The sequence below is a fragment of the Akebia trifoliata genome, chromosome 7 (genome assembly GCF_017979445.1).
Source record: "Akebia trifoliata isolate Shusen 1 chromosome 7, ASM1797944v1, whole genome shotgun sequence".
Classification (NCBI taxonomy): domain Eukaryota; kingdom Viridiplantae; phylum Streptophyta; class Magnoliopsida; order Ranunculales; family Lardizabalaceae; genus Akebia; species Akebia trifoliata.
Genome location: NC_141381.1, coordinates 8,137,053 through 8,154,020, shown reverse-complemented (window position 1 = coordinate 8,154,020; position 16,968 = coordinate 8,137,053). Strand labels below are relative to the sequence as shown.

Here is a 16,968-nt window from a genome sequence, read left to right as displayed (position 1 = left end):
GGAATCGATGAACGCGGATCATTCTTGACGGTTCTTATTTTGATTCCACTTATTTTAAAATCGGAGCCGAAACGGATAATAACCGAACTGAAAAAATATAGTGATTATGGTTCTATTTTTCTTAGGAACCGAACCGCTCCATTGACACCATTACAAGTGGCCCACGGTCACGAAACCCTAATGAAGATCAACCTTCACTCCTATAAAACCCTAAACCATCAGTGTTTCCCTCATTTCTCCTCTGCATCTTCCCTCCTCCAAACCCTAGCTTGAACTCTAAAGAACACAAAGGGAGAGAAAAAAAATGGCGGAAACTCTGATTCTTCGTGGAACAATGAAGGGTCACTCAGACATGGTGACAGCAATCGCAACTCCAATCGACAACTCAGACATGATCGTCTCCTCATCTCGAGACAAATCCGTCCTTGTATGGCATCTCACCAAGGAAGAACTCAATTATGGAGTCCCCAAACGTCGTCTCACAGGTCACTCTCACTTTGTCCAAGACGTTGTCCTCTCATCCGACGGTCAATTTGCTCTCTCTGGTTCTTGGGATGGTGAGCTTCGTCTCTGGGACATCAACAGTGGTGCCACAACTCGTAGATTCGTAGGTCACACCAAAGATGTCCTCTCTGTCGCATTCTCGATTGACAACCGTCAGATCGTTTCGGCTTCTCGTGACCGTTCGATTAAGTTATGGAACACTCTTGGAGAATGCAAATACACTATTCAAGATGCTGATGGGCATACTAATTGGGTTAGTTGTGTTAGATTTAGCCCTAATACGTTTCAACCAACCATCGTTTCTGGATCGTGGGATCGAACAGTTAAAGTTTGGAATTTGACCAATTGTAAGCTTCGGTGCACGTTAGCGGGGCACGGAGGGTACGTGAACACTGTGGCGGTATCGCCTGATGGGTCGCTTTGTGCAAGTGGAGGAAAAGATGGGGTGACTTTGCTTTGGGATTTGGCGGAAGGGAAGAGATTGTACTCGCTAGATGCTGGAGCGATTATTCATGCTTTGTGTTTTAGTCCGAATCGGTATTGGCTTTGTGCGGCGACACAGGAGAGTATTAAGATTTGGGATCTGGAGAGTAAGAGCATTGTTCAGGACTTGAAGCCCGAACTGACCGAGCGCAAGACAAATCAGGTATATCTTTATTCAAGATTGTGTTTTTCATTTGGATCTAGGGTTTGTGTAATTGGGTTTTGTTTATCTCTTTTTTTTGCTATAATGTTTGTTTGATTCTATTATTGCTTGTTTATATCAGAAGGAATATGTTATATTGACACTTCACTCATTTCCAAGGGCGGGCAAAAGTTTAAAAAAAAACTTTAAAAGTTTTGATTTTAACATGAAGTGCCCTAAATAATATTTAGAGGTGCCCCTAAAAATATATGGACCTTTAGAGTTCATTGGCGTGTCAATAAAAATTCTCATATGTTAATTTTAGGGTTATAGTTTTATTGTGTTTATGGTTAATCGTGTTTTTCTTTTGGATTTAGGGTTGGGGTTTTGTTTGTCTGTTTTTGGTTGTATCTTCATATTTAATTAAATCATCGTTCATTTGGATCTGCTTTTTTTACTTTGTGTTTGTTTTGGATATTTTTCTTGGTTCGGTTTTTATCGATTCACATAAAATGTTATTCCATGTATCTGATGCTAGTTGTTCAAGGGTCAATGCTTCATATCATTCTTAGCCAATGCATTTTGATATTTTGAACCTTGCCTCTGGTTTTAAGGTTTTAATGGTTTGTTGTTTCTTAGTTAATCATGCTCATTTGGATATAGGGTTAGGTTTTTTTTTTTTTTTTTCCTGATTCATAGTAGTTTAATTAGGTATTATTTGGGATTTATGTTTTGTTCATAGTTATAACTTGTGTTGGTAGAGAAAGATCTCGATTCAAGTCTTTTTGAAGATTTTTGGGATCTTAACAAGGTTATGCCTTGCCCATGTTGGGACAAATACAGACTTGAGGTTGCTCAAAGGAGGTTTTAGAGTTCTGTACCATATTGATACACCTCAGTTTTGTTCTTAAATCGGAATGAAACATTTATACCTTGTCATTGCAAGTTTTGAGATTGTCTTGGCATGTTTTGGGTTTTTTGGTCGAACAGTGTCAATTCTCTTGACTGAGGCAATGCCATTAGATGTGATTTTAAACTGTAATTTGATGAAAAGTTTTGCTCTTCATATATTGAACTGTAATTTGGTGAAACCTGATTTAAAATTGTCGCCAAGATTTCTATTCAAAACTCCTACCTATCTAGAATAAAGACCTAGGTTAAATTGGGCCTCAATATTTTTGAACATTGATTCCCTTTTCCAATGTTTAATTGGTTGATCACACAACCTTAGTGTAAATTCTTCAAGTTCTATTTGGACATCATTTTTTCAGATGTACTAGTTATACAATTTGACTCATCTAACAAGTAGCAAAGTATCTTGGCTGCTCACTTGTATTTTTCAGAGATTTACCTTGAAAGATGTAGTGTGTTGTGGTAGTCATGCCATTTCGATATGTTAGAAACCCAGAACAATACATTCTCCCAAACATTGGATGTTTCAGGAATGCTTTAGTTTGTCTTGGAATGTTTTGGTCGAGAGTCTCATATTTTCTCCTAATCAAAACATTGCATGAGATGAGCTTTTAGACCTTTGCTGGTAGCTTTCTTTATCTTTCAGTAGAGTATTCAAGATGGAGGTTTATTTATTTTGACTAATTTTTGGATTTTTTTTATCAATTAATTTTGCAAGTCTTTGAGTCAAGTGTTGGTTTTTTGGAACATATTTATTAGCTAACTTAGTGTAGGATCAATTGCAAGCATAATTTGGTGAATTTTTCAAAAAGTTCAAAATTTTGAATAGCATAGTCATATTGATTAAATCATCAATTAATCTGTGATTTGTCAATTAATCATCACTTAATTGGCAAATCACTGAGTCTTCTTTTATTTGCTCTTTGATGAATTTGGGGCCATGTGCCTTGACTCAGTAAATCACCAATTCAAGATTTATTGGTCATTAGGTATTTTCTGGAACCTTGATTTTTTTTTTCTAAGAGTACCATTGTCATCGACCTTGATTCTCCTTCCAAAACCTTATTGAACATTGTTTTATTTCATTATTTTTAAATAAGAACATTGATTGTCTATTTCTAGAGGTTAAAAGTAAAACTTTCCTGATTTTTTCTTAAATCATTCCCAGATCTATCCAAATTTAAACAGAACTGACCACCTTTCAGATAATTATTGAATACGAATTTGGTTACTATGATTGCAACTAATGCTGTAATTGATTAATTTCTCATGACATAAAAAACTTTATAAATTTCCAGCCCATTGGATCTGTGTTTTTGTGGTTAGCATTGAGGGATGCAACTATGTTCATTGCATCTAAACGTTGTTATTCTTTTTTTAGTTATATTTCATACCAACAAATCTTCTCTCAGTAGAACATATTTAGAACATGCTTTTTCTAACTCATAAAGTGTTTCTAGTCCATGTTTGGAAAATCAACTTTGTTACCAAGTGAATATTAATATTGCAAATCATATTATTGGTAGTTATGTTGCATGGATTGTATGGTCAACATGAACTTGAACTTGTAAAGTTTTTCAAGTTCTTGTTTGGATAATCAACTTTGTTATCGATTGGATGTTCACTATCACTAATTAATACATTATAAATCTCAAACCTTTTTAAAAAAAATAAAAATAAAAGTAAAAGGGTGTTGTACTCTTCTAGTCCAAGGTTAAACTGGTTGACCTTATTTTCCTTTACACAATTTTTTGCAGATGTTGTACTGTACAAGCTTGAGCTGGAGCTCTGATGGAAGCACTCTATTTAGTGGTTACACAGATGGTGCGATCAGAGTCTGGGGAATTGGTCGTTATTAGAAGCTTTCTTTAGCTATTATGACTTTTTAGAGAGGGGGAGAGAGACTCAAGTTGTTTTTCTTGACACTTTTAGGCTTATGTTCTCTTGCTTGTGGTTTGAGCATGAGCATGTTAGGTTTGGATCTTTTTAGTTTTATCTCCCAACTGAGATTTCTTTTGAATAGGTTTGAGGTAGTCTTGCTATTTTAAAGCATATTGGTGTGTTCTCAATTTTCTTTAAATGCCTGGAATGCAATTTTCCTTTTTTTTTTTAATTTTTTTTATGGATTTAAATAACCACAAATCTCTTATTTCACTGATTGATCCTCTTGACAAAGAAGAATCCTTGGAGCTACAAAGTTGATCTTGAATCGCAGTGGAACTTCCATTAGTAGCCAAGACGTGGATTGTGTTCCAATTTTTTGGTTGTTTGAGGCCAGCCTTCCTGCTCAGAATTGGCCTTTGCAGGCTGAATGGAATTCGTTCTTGTGTTGGCTCTACAAGAAGTGCTATCAATGGATCCGAGTTCTGAAATGTCATCTGTTCCGACTGGGCAACTCTGGGTCTTGATGAAGGATTTGGGTTTTGGGAAACATGGCATTGTCTAATTCGTATGTCTAATTAATATAATAGTTGGGCTTAGACCCAACTGAGCTATGGGTCTAAGGCCCCAATGACAATAACAACTTAAATGAAGGATATGATGGTTAGCAGCAATCGTTTAATGATGAATTCGTGGAGTTTAAGATGAAATATAAGGGGGACATATTACCATGTAAGGTTGACATGGATAGATAGAAAATTATTAAAAATTGGGATTCATATTTGTAAAAACGCCTAATTACGTGGATGTTTCGATTTGTTTAATACAATAAATGAATGAATCGCAGAAAATTTGTGAAAGTTATGGATTTTTTGAAGAAGTTGAATTGCATGGTAGTTTTTAATCAATTCTTGTTCATATATAATTTGTAAATGATTCATTGCTAATGGTTTGAACTAGTGTCAACTTTTTTTTTCTTTTTTTTACAATTTAAGATAATTACTTGATTATAGATTGAGGGAAGGGTTTGATATACTAGTCTTGTTGCTGATATGTTCTTGTCAATCAAATTGAATCCATGCTTTTAAGCTCTGAGAGTCTGGATTCTGAAGCTCAGTTGCATTGTGAAATTCAACTAAAATTTTTCTAAGTTTTGACAAGGGATAGGGTATGTAAACTTTGTAGAGAATTATTTTTTTTAAAGAAATCGAGAAAAAAAACAGAAAAAAAGGCTCATAAAATGGATTTACTCATAAATGATTGCTAGTGTTTGATTGCACTTGGAAAAATCCAAAAAATACAGTTGGTAAGGGAAATCATTTTCTTGGGAGAAATGATTCTAGATGTGCATATACAACTTCAAATCATATTTTTCCATTTAAAAAAAAATAAAAACAGCTAAGGAAAAGATGGAACAGAGGGCCTCCGGATACTGTGTAACGATATGGGTGAAAATCTGATCAACTGCATAAGGTACAACTCAAACTTGAAAGCTCACTATGCAACTGGAATACGAAGATGGCTCTACCATCGAACCCAGGCAAGAGTAACTAGACTTTCAAGCTGATTATTGATTACGATTAGGTGTTTTTTTTTTTTTTTTTTTTTTCTTATCTTCCGATCCCATCTAAAGAGAAAAACCCTCTAACGGCCGCAAAAAACTTGGACCAATAAAACGTTCTCAAATCTCTCCTTCCACATAAAACGCGCAAAAAGGGTAATTAACCAAAGTATTCTCTCTAATTTGATTTTTCAACAATGAATTTGGAGAACGCTACAAGACCTGCAAGAGGGATGGCAAATGACTCCAAATTTCAGAAGCAAGAGGACAATAATGAACTAGTCATCAACCTACTCACTTCTTTTGCAAAGAAAACAGAAGTCTAGCAAGATGATATGTTTGTACTTCTTATTTTGTCGGTAGTCTTGTGTTGGCAGAATGTTTGTACTTCTTATTTTGTTGGTGGTCTTGTATTGGCAGAATGGACTGTGTATCAAGAGCGAGAGTGATTCCGTGGGGGGAAATATTTGGTAAAATGTTACTCCAGAAAACGATGAAAGGGCTCACCTTGACCATTAGGAGTCGGTAAACTGTTCTCTATTTTTTGTTTCTATTGCAAGGAAACGGATCTAAGCCTACAGGGACCCAAATTTTTTGGACTGACTTTTTCAAAAAAAATTTCCTATGCGCAGTTTCGTCTTTTTATGGATTTTAAATTCATAGCCAACTCATTTAATGCTTCTATATGGATTTCTGTCTTTTAGAGAAAGTAAGATAGAAAAATTGTAACCCTGATTTGCATGGAAATAGTGGAAGTATTCACATAAATTGTCTTGTTTTCTTTATTTTTTTATTGCTATTGGTGCTTCTCACAACCAATTTTCTCTATGGTCAGTGTGGATGTAGACCATGACTCCCAATCTGTACCTTAAATGCAGCTTAGAAACTCAGAAGCCAATCTTTATTGCAAATATGTAGACTTACATAGAACCCATATGGGATTTTATCACAGAACCCAGACAAGAACAAGATCGGCACAATGGTTGCATAACATCAGAGTCCTATGTAGAGTTCATACTTCTATCCCCAAGTAATTACAAGCCTTCCATGATAAAGGGTTCAAGTTGGTCAATGGGAGGAGACTCGAGCTGTTGGGAGGGTTCAACTTGGTCAAGGGGAGGAGGATCAAGTTGTTGGGACCATCCAAGTTGGTTGATAACAGTAGGCTCAAGCTGCTCATACTGTTGGAGTTGATTAATGGGAGGAGACTCAAGTTTCTGGTATTTAGGCTTGTTTTTCTTAAGTAGAAGGTAAGTAATATAGTACCAAAACATGAGTATTCTACCTTGGGCCACCATTGTATCCCTAATTCGACTTCCTCCGAAAGATAGCCTCTCAAGTACCTGTCAGGAAAAATTACAAAAGATTATATCAGATGTTTTGATAGGGTTAGAAGTTTCGAAATGGACTGATTTTTTATGAAGATAATCTCATCATAGAGACCATCCTCAAAAAAATCAGCCCATTCCATAACCTCTAAACAATGCATTGAAAAAATGTTTGGCACAATGTTTGACTCTCTTTAGGGCCTCCAAACGCCACCCATATATATATTCCATATTTGAGAGCTGTGTAGGCACCCCAACTTTTACTTATTACACCCAAATTAAAAATAAAGAAAATAAGTGAATGGATGAGAGTAAGTAAAAGTTCGGGTGCCAATAGAAGCTCTCTCAAAAAAAAAAAAATTCTTTTCTTTTTACTAGATTTCTATCTTTTGGGTTTAGGATTTTATATGAGCCTAATCATAGTTGTAAACAATTACTGAAATTGTTTGAACAAGTGTTTTATAATGTTAGATTATAATTAGAGCAAACCTTTGAAATGTTTGAAGAGTGTGTTTTAATCTTTAATTGGGGTGTGATAAATAATATTTAAAAATTGGTGTAATAAGTAAAAGTTGGGGTGCCAATAGCAGCTCTCCAATATTTTGATATGGCTCAACTCAAAAGCGCATTTGGCACTCAAATCGAAGTAAGGTAATCTTGCTATTTCTCATACTCAAAACTTAAAATTAGATGTCATCTAATACAACCAATAATGGTAGAAGCGATGGTTCTTGAACACTTCTGAAGCCCTCTTGAACTCTTATATTCAATTTATTTTACCTGATGAGATTTAAATCAACATTACTTGGTTAAATGTGCTAGATCCAAGTTAAGAGTAGAAATGCACCGTAATCTTGTAAAAGAAGGCTACATAAGTATGCATAATAATCTATTTTGGTATGAATTTTGTGGAGAATAATTGTAATTAAATGACTTAAAACCAGAATAGTATCTCCTTTGCCAAGACAGAGTTCCATTTCATTAAAGATTAAAGATAATATGGGTTTCATGCTCTTACCTGTTCTCCAGTTTGGATATCAAATGAATGCTGATGATCAAATTCTAGAGCGCTAAATTCGTTTATGCAAAACCCTTGAAATGCCCTGAAACAATTACGCCCATTCAATTTCCCTATATGAAATTCTCAAAAAGAGGTTTGGATATCAAATAGACCGTTTAACTCACAAAACACATACCATCTTATGAGAGAAACTCGAGGAATCCAGCGGAAGACCACTGGTGTGTTCTCGGCATTTACATAATAGCCTCCAAATACAATAAAAACTGTCATAAGAGACGGCCCCAAGGCCATTGCTGCTTCAGTGGTTGGAACCATAGCCCCAACAGTTAGACCCATTGCAGATGCTGCAAATGACTCCACTGTCACAATTCCACAAAACTTCCCGAATCTGAAAATTCAAATTTCATGTTAATACATTTTACTGGAAATATACAATTTGTTCCCTTACATTTACCCATCATCCAAGATCTAATACCCAAAAAAAGTGTGATTCCCTTATCTTAATCTTAGTCAACATATATTGTGAACGACCTATAATTAAGTGTCACATAGCAAACCATTGCGAAATCAACTTTAATTTGAGTCACTGACATGCTTATTCAAAACAAAAATCAAAAACAAAAAAACAAACTCCAAGTAATTGACATTGCAGCTATCAAGAAAATGTTTTTTATTTTTTATTTTTATGGGTAAGCTGGACTTGAACCCACGACCTTACTTTGCAATGTGTCAAACCAACTGCGCTATGATGGGACTAGGCCCAAGAAAATGTTATTTCAAATAATTGTTGAATGTGGAAAGGTATTTTAGTCTTTCCTCCAGACTTTCTTATTTCCCTTTAACCTCATTTTACCTTAAATATTATTTTTTTCCAGTTGTATTGTTCGCATTATATCTGGAATTGATCATGTTCCATATTATATCAGGAATTGATCATGTCCTCTCATGAACTACTCTGCTAAATTGTTGTGTATTGCCTTGGGAGATTTACTTTTCTCTTATAAGCTAGTTAAGGAAACCGATAGTTTATTCTCATACTCTATAGCACTCTCCTATGAAATCGTTGCCCATTTCCTTGAAGAGACTTTCAACACCCATATACTACACTAACAACAAACAGAATCGAATACGCATTTTGTAATTGTAACCAATGTCAGAAAAAACAAACAGATATGTTGGTAGGGCATAAAATGGGTCCGATTTGAACTGAAATCCGAGTGATCCGAAATCTGAATTTAGCGGTTTTGGGTCCTTGAAGTATATCCGAATAAAAAAATGGGTCAAATATGGTTCAATGTACCATGATGCGAGTTGGATACAGATCTGTCTATATATCCACCAATCTCCGAATTATATATTGCTTTGAAAACTATAATTTTAGGTTTTTCAAAATATCCTTTTCTACTACTTCAATATAACAAAAATGCATATAAAATAAAATGATTATAACGGTAAAATAGAATAGTATATATAGCATTTAACAAATAAATATAGAAGAAAAAAAGTTGAATTATCCAGAATCAAGCAATTCGTTCGGGTCAGGTCTGGATCCATATTAAGTGAAATCAAAATGATTCAGATATTCTTTATCTAATAGGATCCGAGTCAGATTTGGATTTGGATTTGAATATGGATATACTCAGATCCAAGTAAAACCCGACCCATTTTAAAGCCTATATGGTGGGAACAAATAGTGCAGAGAACTAAGGGAAGTCACCTGGATAGACTAGGATGAAGACGAGCCATTGGATACAAAATTGCACCAAATACTAGAGGAAATGCTGCTCCAACAGGAAACTCAGCTAGCAATTTAGAAAGTAGATATGGTCCTAAAGCATAAGAACCCTTAGCACGTTCTCTATCTACAATCGCACGTTCCTTGGGAAACACACTCACAGTCTTTGTAAGTGCAGCCATTGCTGTGTTTATTGCAGCAACCTTCAGAAGGATAATCCAGAGAAAATTATCAACTTGGATCCCATTAGCAAATATGCACATTATTCTGAGTAATAGCGTAGAAACAACATTCATAGAGCTATTAATACCTTATGAAAACATGTTTTGCTCTGTTTTCCGGGGAACATATATTAAACATCATTAACTTTGTGTGTATCTTGACCACGAAAAGGACACAAGACATGTAGATAAGTATCAAATTATCGACCATGAGTAAAACTGTAATTATAGCCCCACCCCCCTGTATCGAAACAAATTTTTGTTATACTTGATAAGGTATGCACACGTGCACGTGCACGTGCAAGTCAATTAAAGTTGGGTGAGATCATGGTCTAAAGTTTTGTCCCATTTTAGAATGTTTCATCCAAGACATTCGGTTTATGGCTGAGACCAAAAGAAAACATTGAATGTCTCAGAATGTTACAGGTGAAGGTGTCTCGGTTTTTCCTTCAACCGAAACATTACCTTGAAACAAGATTTTAAACCTTGGGCAAGATAGCTTTGGATTCAACTAAATCAAGTGAACAGCTGTATGATCACCCTTGCGTCAATGATAAGAGAATATCATTGAAGAGGAGAAAGAATTCAGTGAGAGGAGGTAAAGGAGGTTTTTAGGTGATATTTGTAGTTCTCCGTTAGTCATCCCTTTATTTCCAGTTGTGATCCTCTTCTTAATAACCCCCAGAGCATAGAAGTATGGGATGATATTAAAGGAAAATGATGGCCTCAACTAGTTATGGCTTGCCTCAATGGCATTGACATCTACAGGGGCTTGGCAACACTTGGCAAATGTGTCAGCCTACTAGCCTAAAAACTGCCACATCATTAGCTCCTTTTCAATAAGTGACCTTACACAGATACTTTTATCGGTCACACGACATCATCAAAGTATCCATAGGTTTCCTCCCCAACCATTGTTTTGTCACATGCATGGATCGGACCCAACCCCCATTATCAGAAATCAGTACGTATGGCACTCTTTATGGATACTAAAATCCACTCAACTGATGTGGAATGTGCACTGAACCATAGATTTTTTTTCCTTGTGTATCTCAAGGAAAAAAACTATGGTTCTGTGCACATTCCATGTTAGTTGAGTGGATTTGAGTATCTTTCTTTGAGTCAGTTTATCATGGTTCTCTACACACACTCACGTGCATATATCAGCCATCAAGACAGGCTTAGATTTCAGTGAAATGTAAATGTTTCATACCTGAAGCAGTCCCATCCTGTCCTGTATAGAAGTTTGAGATCTTCCCATTCGCCAGAAGACTGACCCAAATATTACAGCTGATGCAATAGACATTCTTGCCCGAACTTTGTTCGTAGGTCCATCACGAGAAGCCTAGGCATTAAATTATTTGGAAGTTAGGCACTAAGAGGAAATAGTTTGGACTTTGGACTGGACTTGAAACGTAAAACAACTACTAAAATAATTCAGTCTCTCATCCTTGCCTATAAAACCAAAAAATAAAAAATGAAAATGAAAGTCTCAAAGCTTCTGAATCAAAAAATTTAATGAAGATGTCATCAAATTAGAAGATACTGTTCTAATCTTATATGAATTTTTGTTGGAACTCACATGCCTGGAAATGATTATATCATATGAGGTGATTATGCTATATCAGTAGCTATGATTTTCATGGTTAATTCTTTTTTTTTTCTTTTTTTTTTAAATCTGTCTGTTCACCTTTTAGACAACAAAATAAAGAACTTTAGGATTACATAAATGCCAGAAACTAAAGATGCATGGTATTGATGAAATAAATGGTCAAAATGGACCAAATTATGGTAGGTCTCCTTATTTTTGTAATCCACTTTCTTTCATTTCAACAACAATCGCACTTCAAAAAAACATATTAAAAAGACAAGGCTCCATCGGGATAAATCAAACAATTGGTTAATAAAACATAAGATACAGAGAAATCAACCCATATCATCCAATTGAAAAATTGATCGGTGACAAGAAAGACAAGAACCTGCATCCATGCCCGTTTAAGGAGCAACCAGAACTGCCTCCACCAACCACCTTTCCTCTTTACAATAGATTTCCTGTTAAACTTCATGGACGTATTATAGCCTTCTGTGGTAAGTGGAGTTGCATAAAGAATAGTTGATGTGTTCTGTGGGAATGCCTCGACAAGACCATCAATCCTCTTTTGAGAAGAGTGGACACTCTCAGAGGAACTATAGTCAATGGATATGAGATCAGCCAAAAATTCGGCAGGATTCACATGATCTGGGCAATGATATCTGTTTGGTTAACCATCAATTAGTTAGTTCTATTCAAAATTAAGAGAACAAAATCTAGGATTATATCTACATAAACATTAATGTATAAATATTGTCATGCATAGTTTCATTAACTAGCGAATGATTTAAAGCAATCGGTAATTTGATAGAAATTGAAATTGAATATGCCAAAAAGAAGACAGGTTATGCAATGTGGTGCGGACCGAAATCTCAAAAAACTGAGTTAAACTGATTAATCACTGATAATTTCAGCAAAAAAATGAATTTGAAAGGGAAACCACTACAAGTAGAACACAATAAAAGGACAGACCATTTTGTAATACATGGTTACAAAGGCCTTAAACCACTGTATGCATGAAACACATATAACTAAGTTACATGAAAATAACAAACCAAAATCTAGATGTTGTGCGGAAGCTTAACAAGAGCAAAAAAATAGAGACAAAATCGAACACACAAAGAAGACAAGATTTATGCGGTTTGGCAAATTGCGTACATCCACGGACATGGAGAGAGAGAGAGATCCACTATCAACGATAAAGATTTCAAATCTCTACAAGTCTCTTAGCCGCAAGGAACCTCACAGGGAGAAAAACATCAAAAAACCCTACCCGGAAATACTACCCAAAAAAATGCCCCTCCACTTCGGAAAAGGTCCACTTTGATACTGTTTTGCATCTTGAAGCCCAAGTCCAATAAGAATACTAGACATCTCACAATACAAGAGAAAGACAACATGGTGAACTGAACCTTGAAATATTAATGAATACTATAGAATAGAGGTTCAGCTAACAACCCAAACTTCAAGAAGTATACTAGGGGTTCCCCATGTGCAGGTCCAGCATAAACGAGTGCACCTTCCGCTAGCAACAAAATGTCGTCGAATTTCACATACACTGAACCTCTAGGCTGGTGTATCGAACAAATTACAGTATGCCCATCCTGCGCAAGTTGTCGGAGTGTCTCCATTACCTTCTCTGCCTGGAATGCATCAAGCCCTGGATGCACCACAAGTATTTCAGTCCCATTTTCTTAAAAGCTAAAATAAGTACATAAATAATCTTTAATTATAGCTAGACTGACAACATCTAAAAGGATGGCTACAGAATTTTCTTGTGATAGGGTTTTTAATTTGAATTCATGTGTAAAGCAATCAGGTAGTTTAAAGGAAAACCATGTCTTATGCATTTGGAGCTATTTATAACATAAGAATCCTCCAAAAGAAATAGAAATGATCTACTTCATCTTATAGGAGCAAAACTAAGAGATAATCTTAGGAGACGAGGGTACACTAGGCTTTTATCAATTAAACTAATCTTAGGAGAGCAAACAATCATAGCGGTTATGCACCTAAAGTAGATATTAAGAGATAATTTTAGATAATAAAAAAAATTAAAAAAAAAAAACAGAAATCCCAGATGGAAAGAGGATATTTATGAGGATCTAAAAATGGATGTAGGGAAGACAATTAAGGATAATGGGATGTTGCACAAGGAAAAGGATTTGGAGAAGAAATGAGATGGAAATTACTTGAGAGAGTAAAATTTTGCATAGGAAGTCTGCCAAAAAAAAAATCTTGCTCTTCTGTTGTTCTCTGCTCTGATGACTAATTCATTATGCCAACTGTTGGTGGACAAGATCCAAAAGAAACTAGAAGGATGGAAGTCAATCTTGCTATCATCTGCAGGGAGAGTGATGCTTATTTGGCTGTTCTCAATAGCTAGCAAATATATTGGAGCTCAGCTTTCTACTTTCCAAGGAAGACAACAGAAAATATTGAAGCCATCTTGTGAGATTTTTTTTATAGAAAGGGCCTTCGCTTGCACATTCCATGCATGCTGTAAGTTGGAACCGGGTTTGTAGACCTAAGGAGGAAGGTAGAGTCAATCTTCATAGAATTACGGATAGAAATAATGCACAGTTGATGAAGATGTTTTGGTATTGGTTGTGAACAAGCACTCCCTGTGGAGAGGTAGTGTGAGGGACCGCAAATTACCTTATGAATGCTCTTGGGTTTGGAGGGCATCCTCAGGGCTAGAGAGTATGTGAAGAATCATTCGAGGATTATTGAGGAGATGGATAAACTACATTGTCTTGGGTTTGGAGAGGCATCCTCAGAGTTAGAGAGTATGTGAAGAATCATACGAGGATTATTGAGACTATGGATCGTCTACATTATTTTGGAAGGTTCCGTGGACAAGCAATGAGCCTATTTGGGAATAGTTTGGCAATTGCATCATTTTACAATTTGAAAGTCACAGTCAAGCAACGGTGAAGGATATGCTTGGCAATGTGGGATGGTCTCTTTCTACTCCATATACTTCCCGTATTCAACTTGTGTTGAAAAAGATAGACCATATATATATATAGTGTTCGGAGGCCCTAAAGAGAACCAAACATTTTTCAAAACATGGGTTAGACGTTTCGGAATGGGCTGATTTTTTCGAAACTTCTAACCCTAGTTTACAAGTTGAACAATCGTGGACCGTCCGATTTTTTAAAACACTTTTGATGAGGTTAGAAGTTTCAGAATGGGCTGATTTTTCATGAGGATGATCTCTATGATCATTTCAAAACTTCTAACCCATGCATCGAAAAAATGTTTGGCTCTCTTTAGGGCCTCCAAACGCCACCCTATATATATATTTTGGAGGGATAAAGTGAAGAAATTATATGGGAAATTACCCCTCCATGATTTCTCAATCAAAAACCCACATTTGTTTCCCAAAGTTAGATGGAAGAAATTCATATGGCACAAATACGGATATCTCGATACTTTGAGAACTTGGTAAAAGGGAGATTTTTTATTCCTTCAAGGTGTGTCTTATGTTGGAACTGTTATGAAACTAATGATCATCTGTTTAGTAGATGCGTTTTTCTTAGCTGGATTTGGAGATATATATCCTTTCAGTGGGAATCATCATCGTCATTGTTATTATTATTATTATTATTATTATTATTATTATTATTATAAAACACAACGGTAGACTCCACTCAGCTACAGTTTTGTGAGATATAAAGATTGAGACAAATGAGTGGGGCCCTATAACGCCCCAAATTTTTAAACCCATCTCGAGAAAATTCGTAGGCTAACAAATAGGATGATTTTTTTGAAGTTGGAATTTTTCAAAACCGATTACACCATTCGATCTGCATGGAAAAATTAATCAAAATAGACTATAAGATCACGAAAATCAAAGTTCTGGACATAGAATTTTTAATTAAAACAAAATAAATTGAACAACGACCGTTACGTCTTTTTAACACTATAAATATTAAACCCACGAAAATTGCAAAATTAATCTTTTATTTCCCACGTTCTTTTCTTCTAAAAACAAAACTCTAGCCTCTATCCATCTTCAACCTAGGTTATCATCTACTTAGAGGATCCGTTAGACTTCCGCGTAGAAGAAAAAATCGCTCAGTTCATCACAAGCTTTGAGGGGAATCAAAGAAATAGCATTTCTAACCACAACTGATACGAAACCTTTGACCCAACCCAATTTTCTTCGCTCTTCGGATATTTTTTGACGTAAATTAAAGGTAGGGAATTTCTAGATCTTCCTAATAGTCGTAAATTTCTATGCATTGTAGTTTTAAACCAAAAATCTATTCTTTTATTGTTATAAAAAAAAAAAAGAAAAAAAACCGTCATTTTGAAGAATCTATGATTCTCGTCACTCAAGGAAGATTTGTGGGGTTAGCTTGTAAAATATGTCGAGAACTTGTTACTCATCCGCTTTTGACAATCTATACATCATTGGAAAGATCTGGAAATCCTCTTTACAGAAAAATTTAAATACAATTTTCTATTATGAGAAGTCAACTTGTAATGCAAGACTGTTATTTTAGTCTTTTCTTTTTTTGAATATTGTGTTTTTTTTATATTAAAGAAAATAAGATCCTTGAGATGAGAGAGACGTTAAAATTCTATTAGGATAGTTTGAACATCATTAGTAATCATGTAAGTTTTATTTATATAATTATTTGGTGTAGAAAATTGAAAAGATACAAAACGGAGAAGAAGGAATCAGATTTCATTAACGGATTCCAACATTGATTAAGACAGCTTCTCACGACATATCTATTTATATATACGTAGTAAATAAAAATTAAGTATATACCATGGTTATGTGTTTATCGATGAATCTTTAGTTATCGTGATAATGTTTGTATTGAAACTGCATGAAATGTTCTTTTAGAAGATGAATGTGAAATTGCATAATCATGGACATGCTTTAGAATGATGAATTGAGCAATTCAGGACTTAAGTCCTTGGGTGAAAGACCTTAAAGGCCCTCGAGGAAGGTTCTGTGTTTTGAAACAGAGTTTGATCAAGCTGTTGGGAAAATCAATAATGATGGTAACAGCCAAATTGTTGGGAAAATTAGTCATCATTGCATGCATGATTGTTTTGGAACAGAGAGTCTGACCGAACTGTTGGAAAAATCGGTGATGATGGTAATGGCCGAGTCAGTGGGAAAATTGGTCGTCATTGCATGCATTGATTGTTTTAAAATAGAGAGCTTGACTGAGCTGTTGAGAATATCGGTGATCATGGTAATAGCCAAGCCGGTGGGAAAATTGTTCATCATTGCATGCATTGATTATTTTGGAATGACTTGGTTACTTGATAATAACATGATCATATATTTCTTTTTATTTGTATGTATGTATACATAGATGTTAGTGTAGCGTTGACTTTCTTGCAAACTTTAGCTTACCAACTCTGTCGGAAAAACTTTTCAGAAAATGAGCATTGAGATTGAAATTGGGCATTGCAAATTCATCAGTGGAAATGGTTTATTTATATTTTTTTTTGTTAATTGTTTAGTCTCTTTAGGATTCAAATTTATTATAGTTTTGTTTTATTTTGTTATATTTGGTTTGAATGTAATAAGTACCCAAAGAGTATTACTACACTTGA

General features: G+C 35.2%; 2 protein-coding genes across 2 annotated transcripts in view; one reads left to right on the top strand and one right to left on the bottom strand.

Moving 5' to 3' along the window:
- The first annotated feature begins 221 nt into the window (after window positions 1-221).
- Window positions 222-4,093, top strand: LOC147398173 (small ribosomal subunit protein RACK1-like). Its single transcript, XM_086447324.1, has 2 exons — window positions 222-1,150; window positions 3,799-4,093. Exons 1-2 carry the CDS (start codon window positions 305-307, stop codon window positions 3,898-3,900), a joined length of 948 nt encoding a protein of 315 aa, XP_086303450.1. The 5' UTR covers window positions 222-304; the 3' UTR covers window positions 3,901-4,093.
- Window positions 4,094-6,362: 2,269 nt separating this feature from the next.
- Window positions 6,363-16,968, bottom strand: part of ABCG7 (ABC-2 type transporter family protein) — a 29,904-nt gene continuing 19,298 nt past the window's right edge. Inside the window, exons 5-11 of the mRNA XM_086447323.1 lie at window positions 12,838-13,039; window positions 11,768-12,041; window positions 11,002-11,133; window positions 9,550-9,770; window positions 8,008-8,220; window positions 7,830-7,914; window positions 6,363-6,826 (exon numbers count right to left, since the gene is read on the bottom strand). Of these exons, the coding sequence (XP_086303449.1) occupies window positions 6,518-6,826; window positions 7,830-7,914; window positions 8,008-8,220; window positions 9,550-9,770; window positions 11,002-11,133; window positions 11,768-12,041; window positions 12,838-13,039 (1,436 nt within the window). The 3' untranslated portion in view covers window positions 6,363-6,517. The remainder of the gene's footprint in view (window positions 6,827-7,829; window positions 7,915-8,007; window positions 8,221-9,549; window positions 9,771-11,001; window positions 11,134-11,767; window positions 12,042-12,837; window positions 13,040-16,968) is intronic.

Bases quoted from the DNA above. Each gene is read 5' to 3' on its own strand.
- LOC147398173 (XM_086447324.1), top strand. From the start codon at position 305: ATGGCGGAAACTCTGATTCTTCGTGGAACAATGAAGGGTCACTCAGAC. The intron at 1,151-3,798 runs GTATATCTTTAT...AATTTTTTGCAG, and splicing joins CCGAGCGCAAGACAAATCAG to ATGTTGTACTGTACAAGCTT.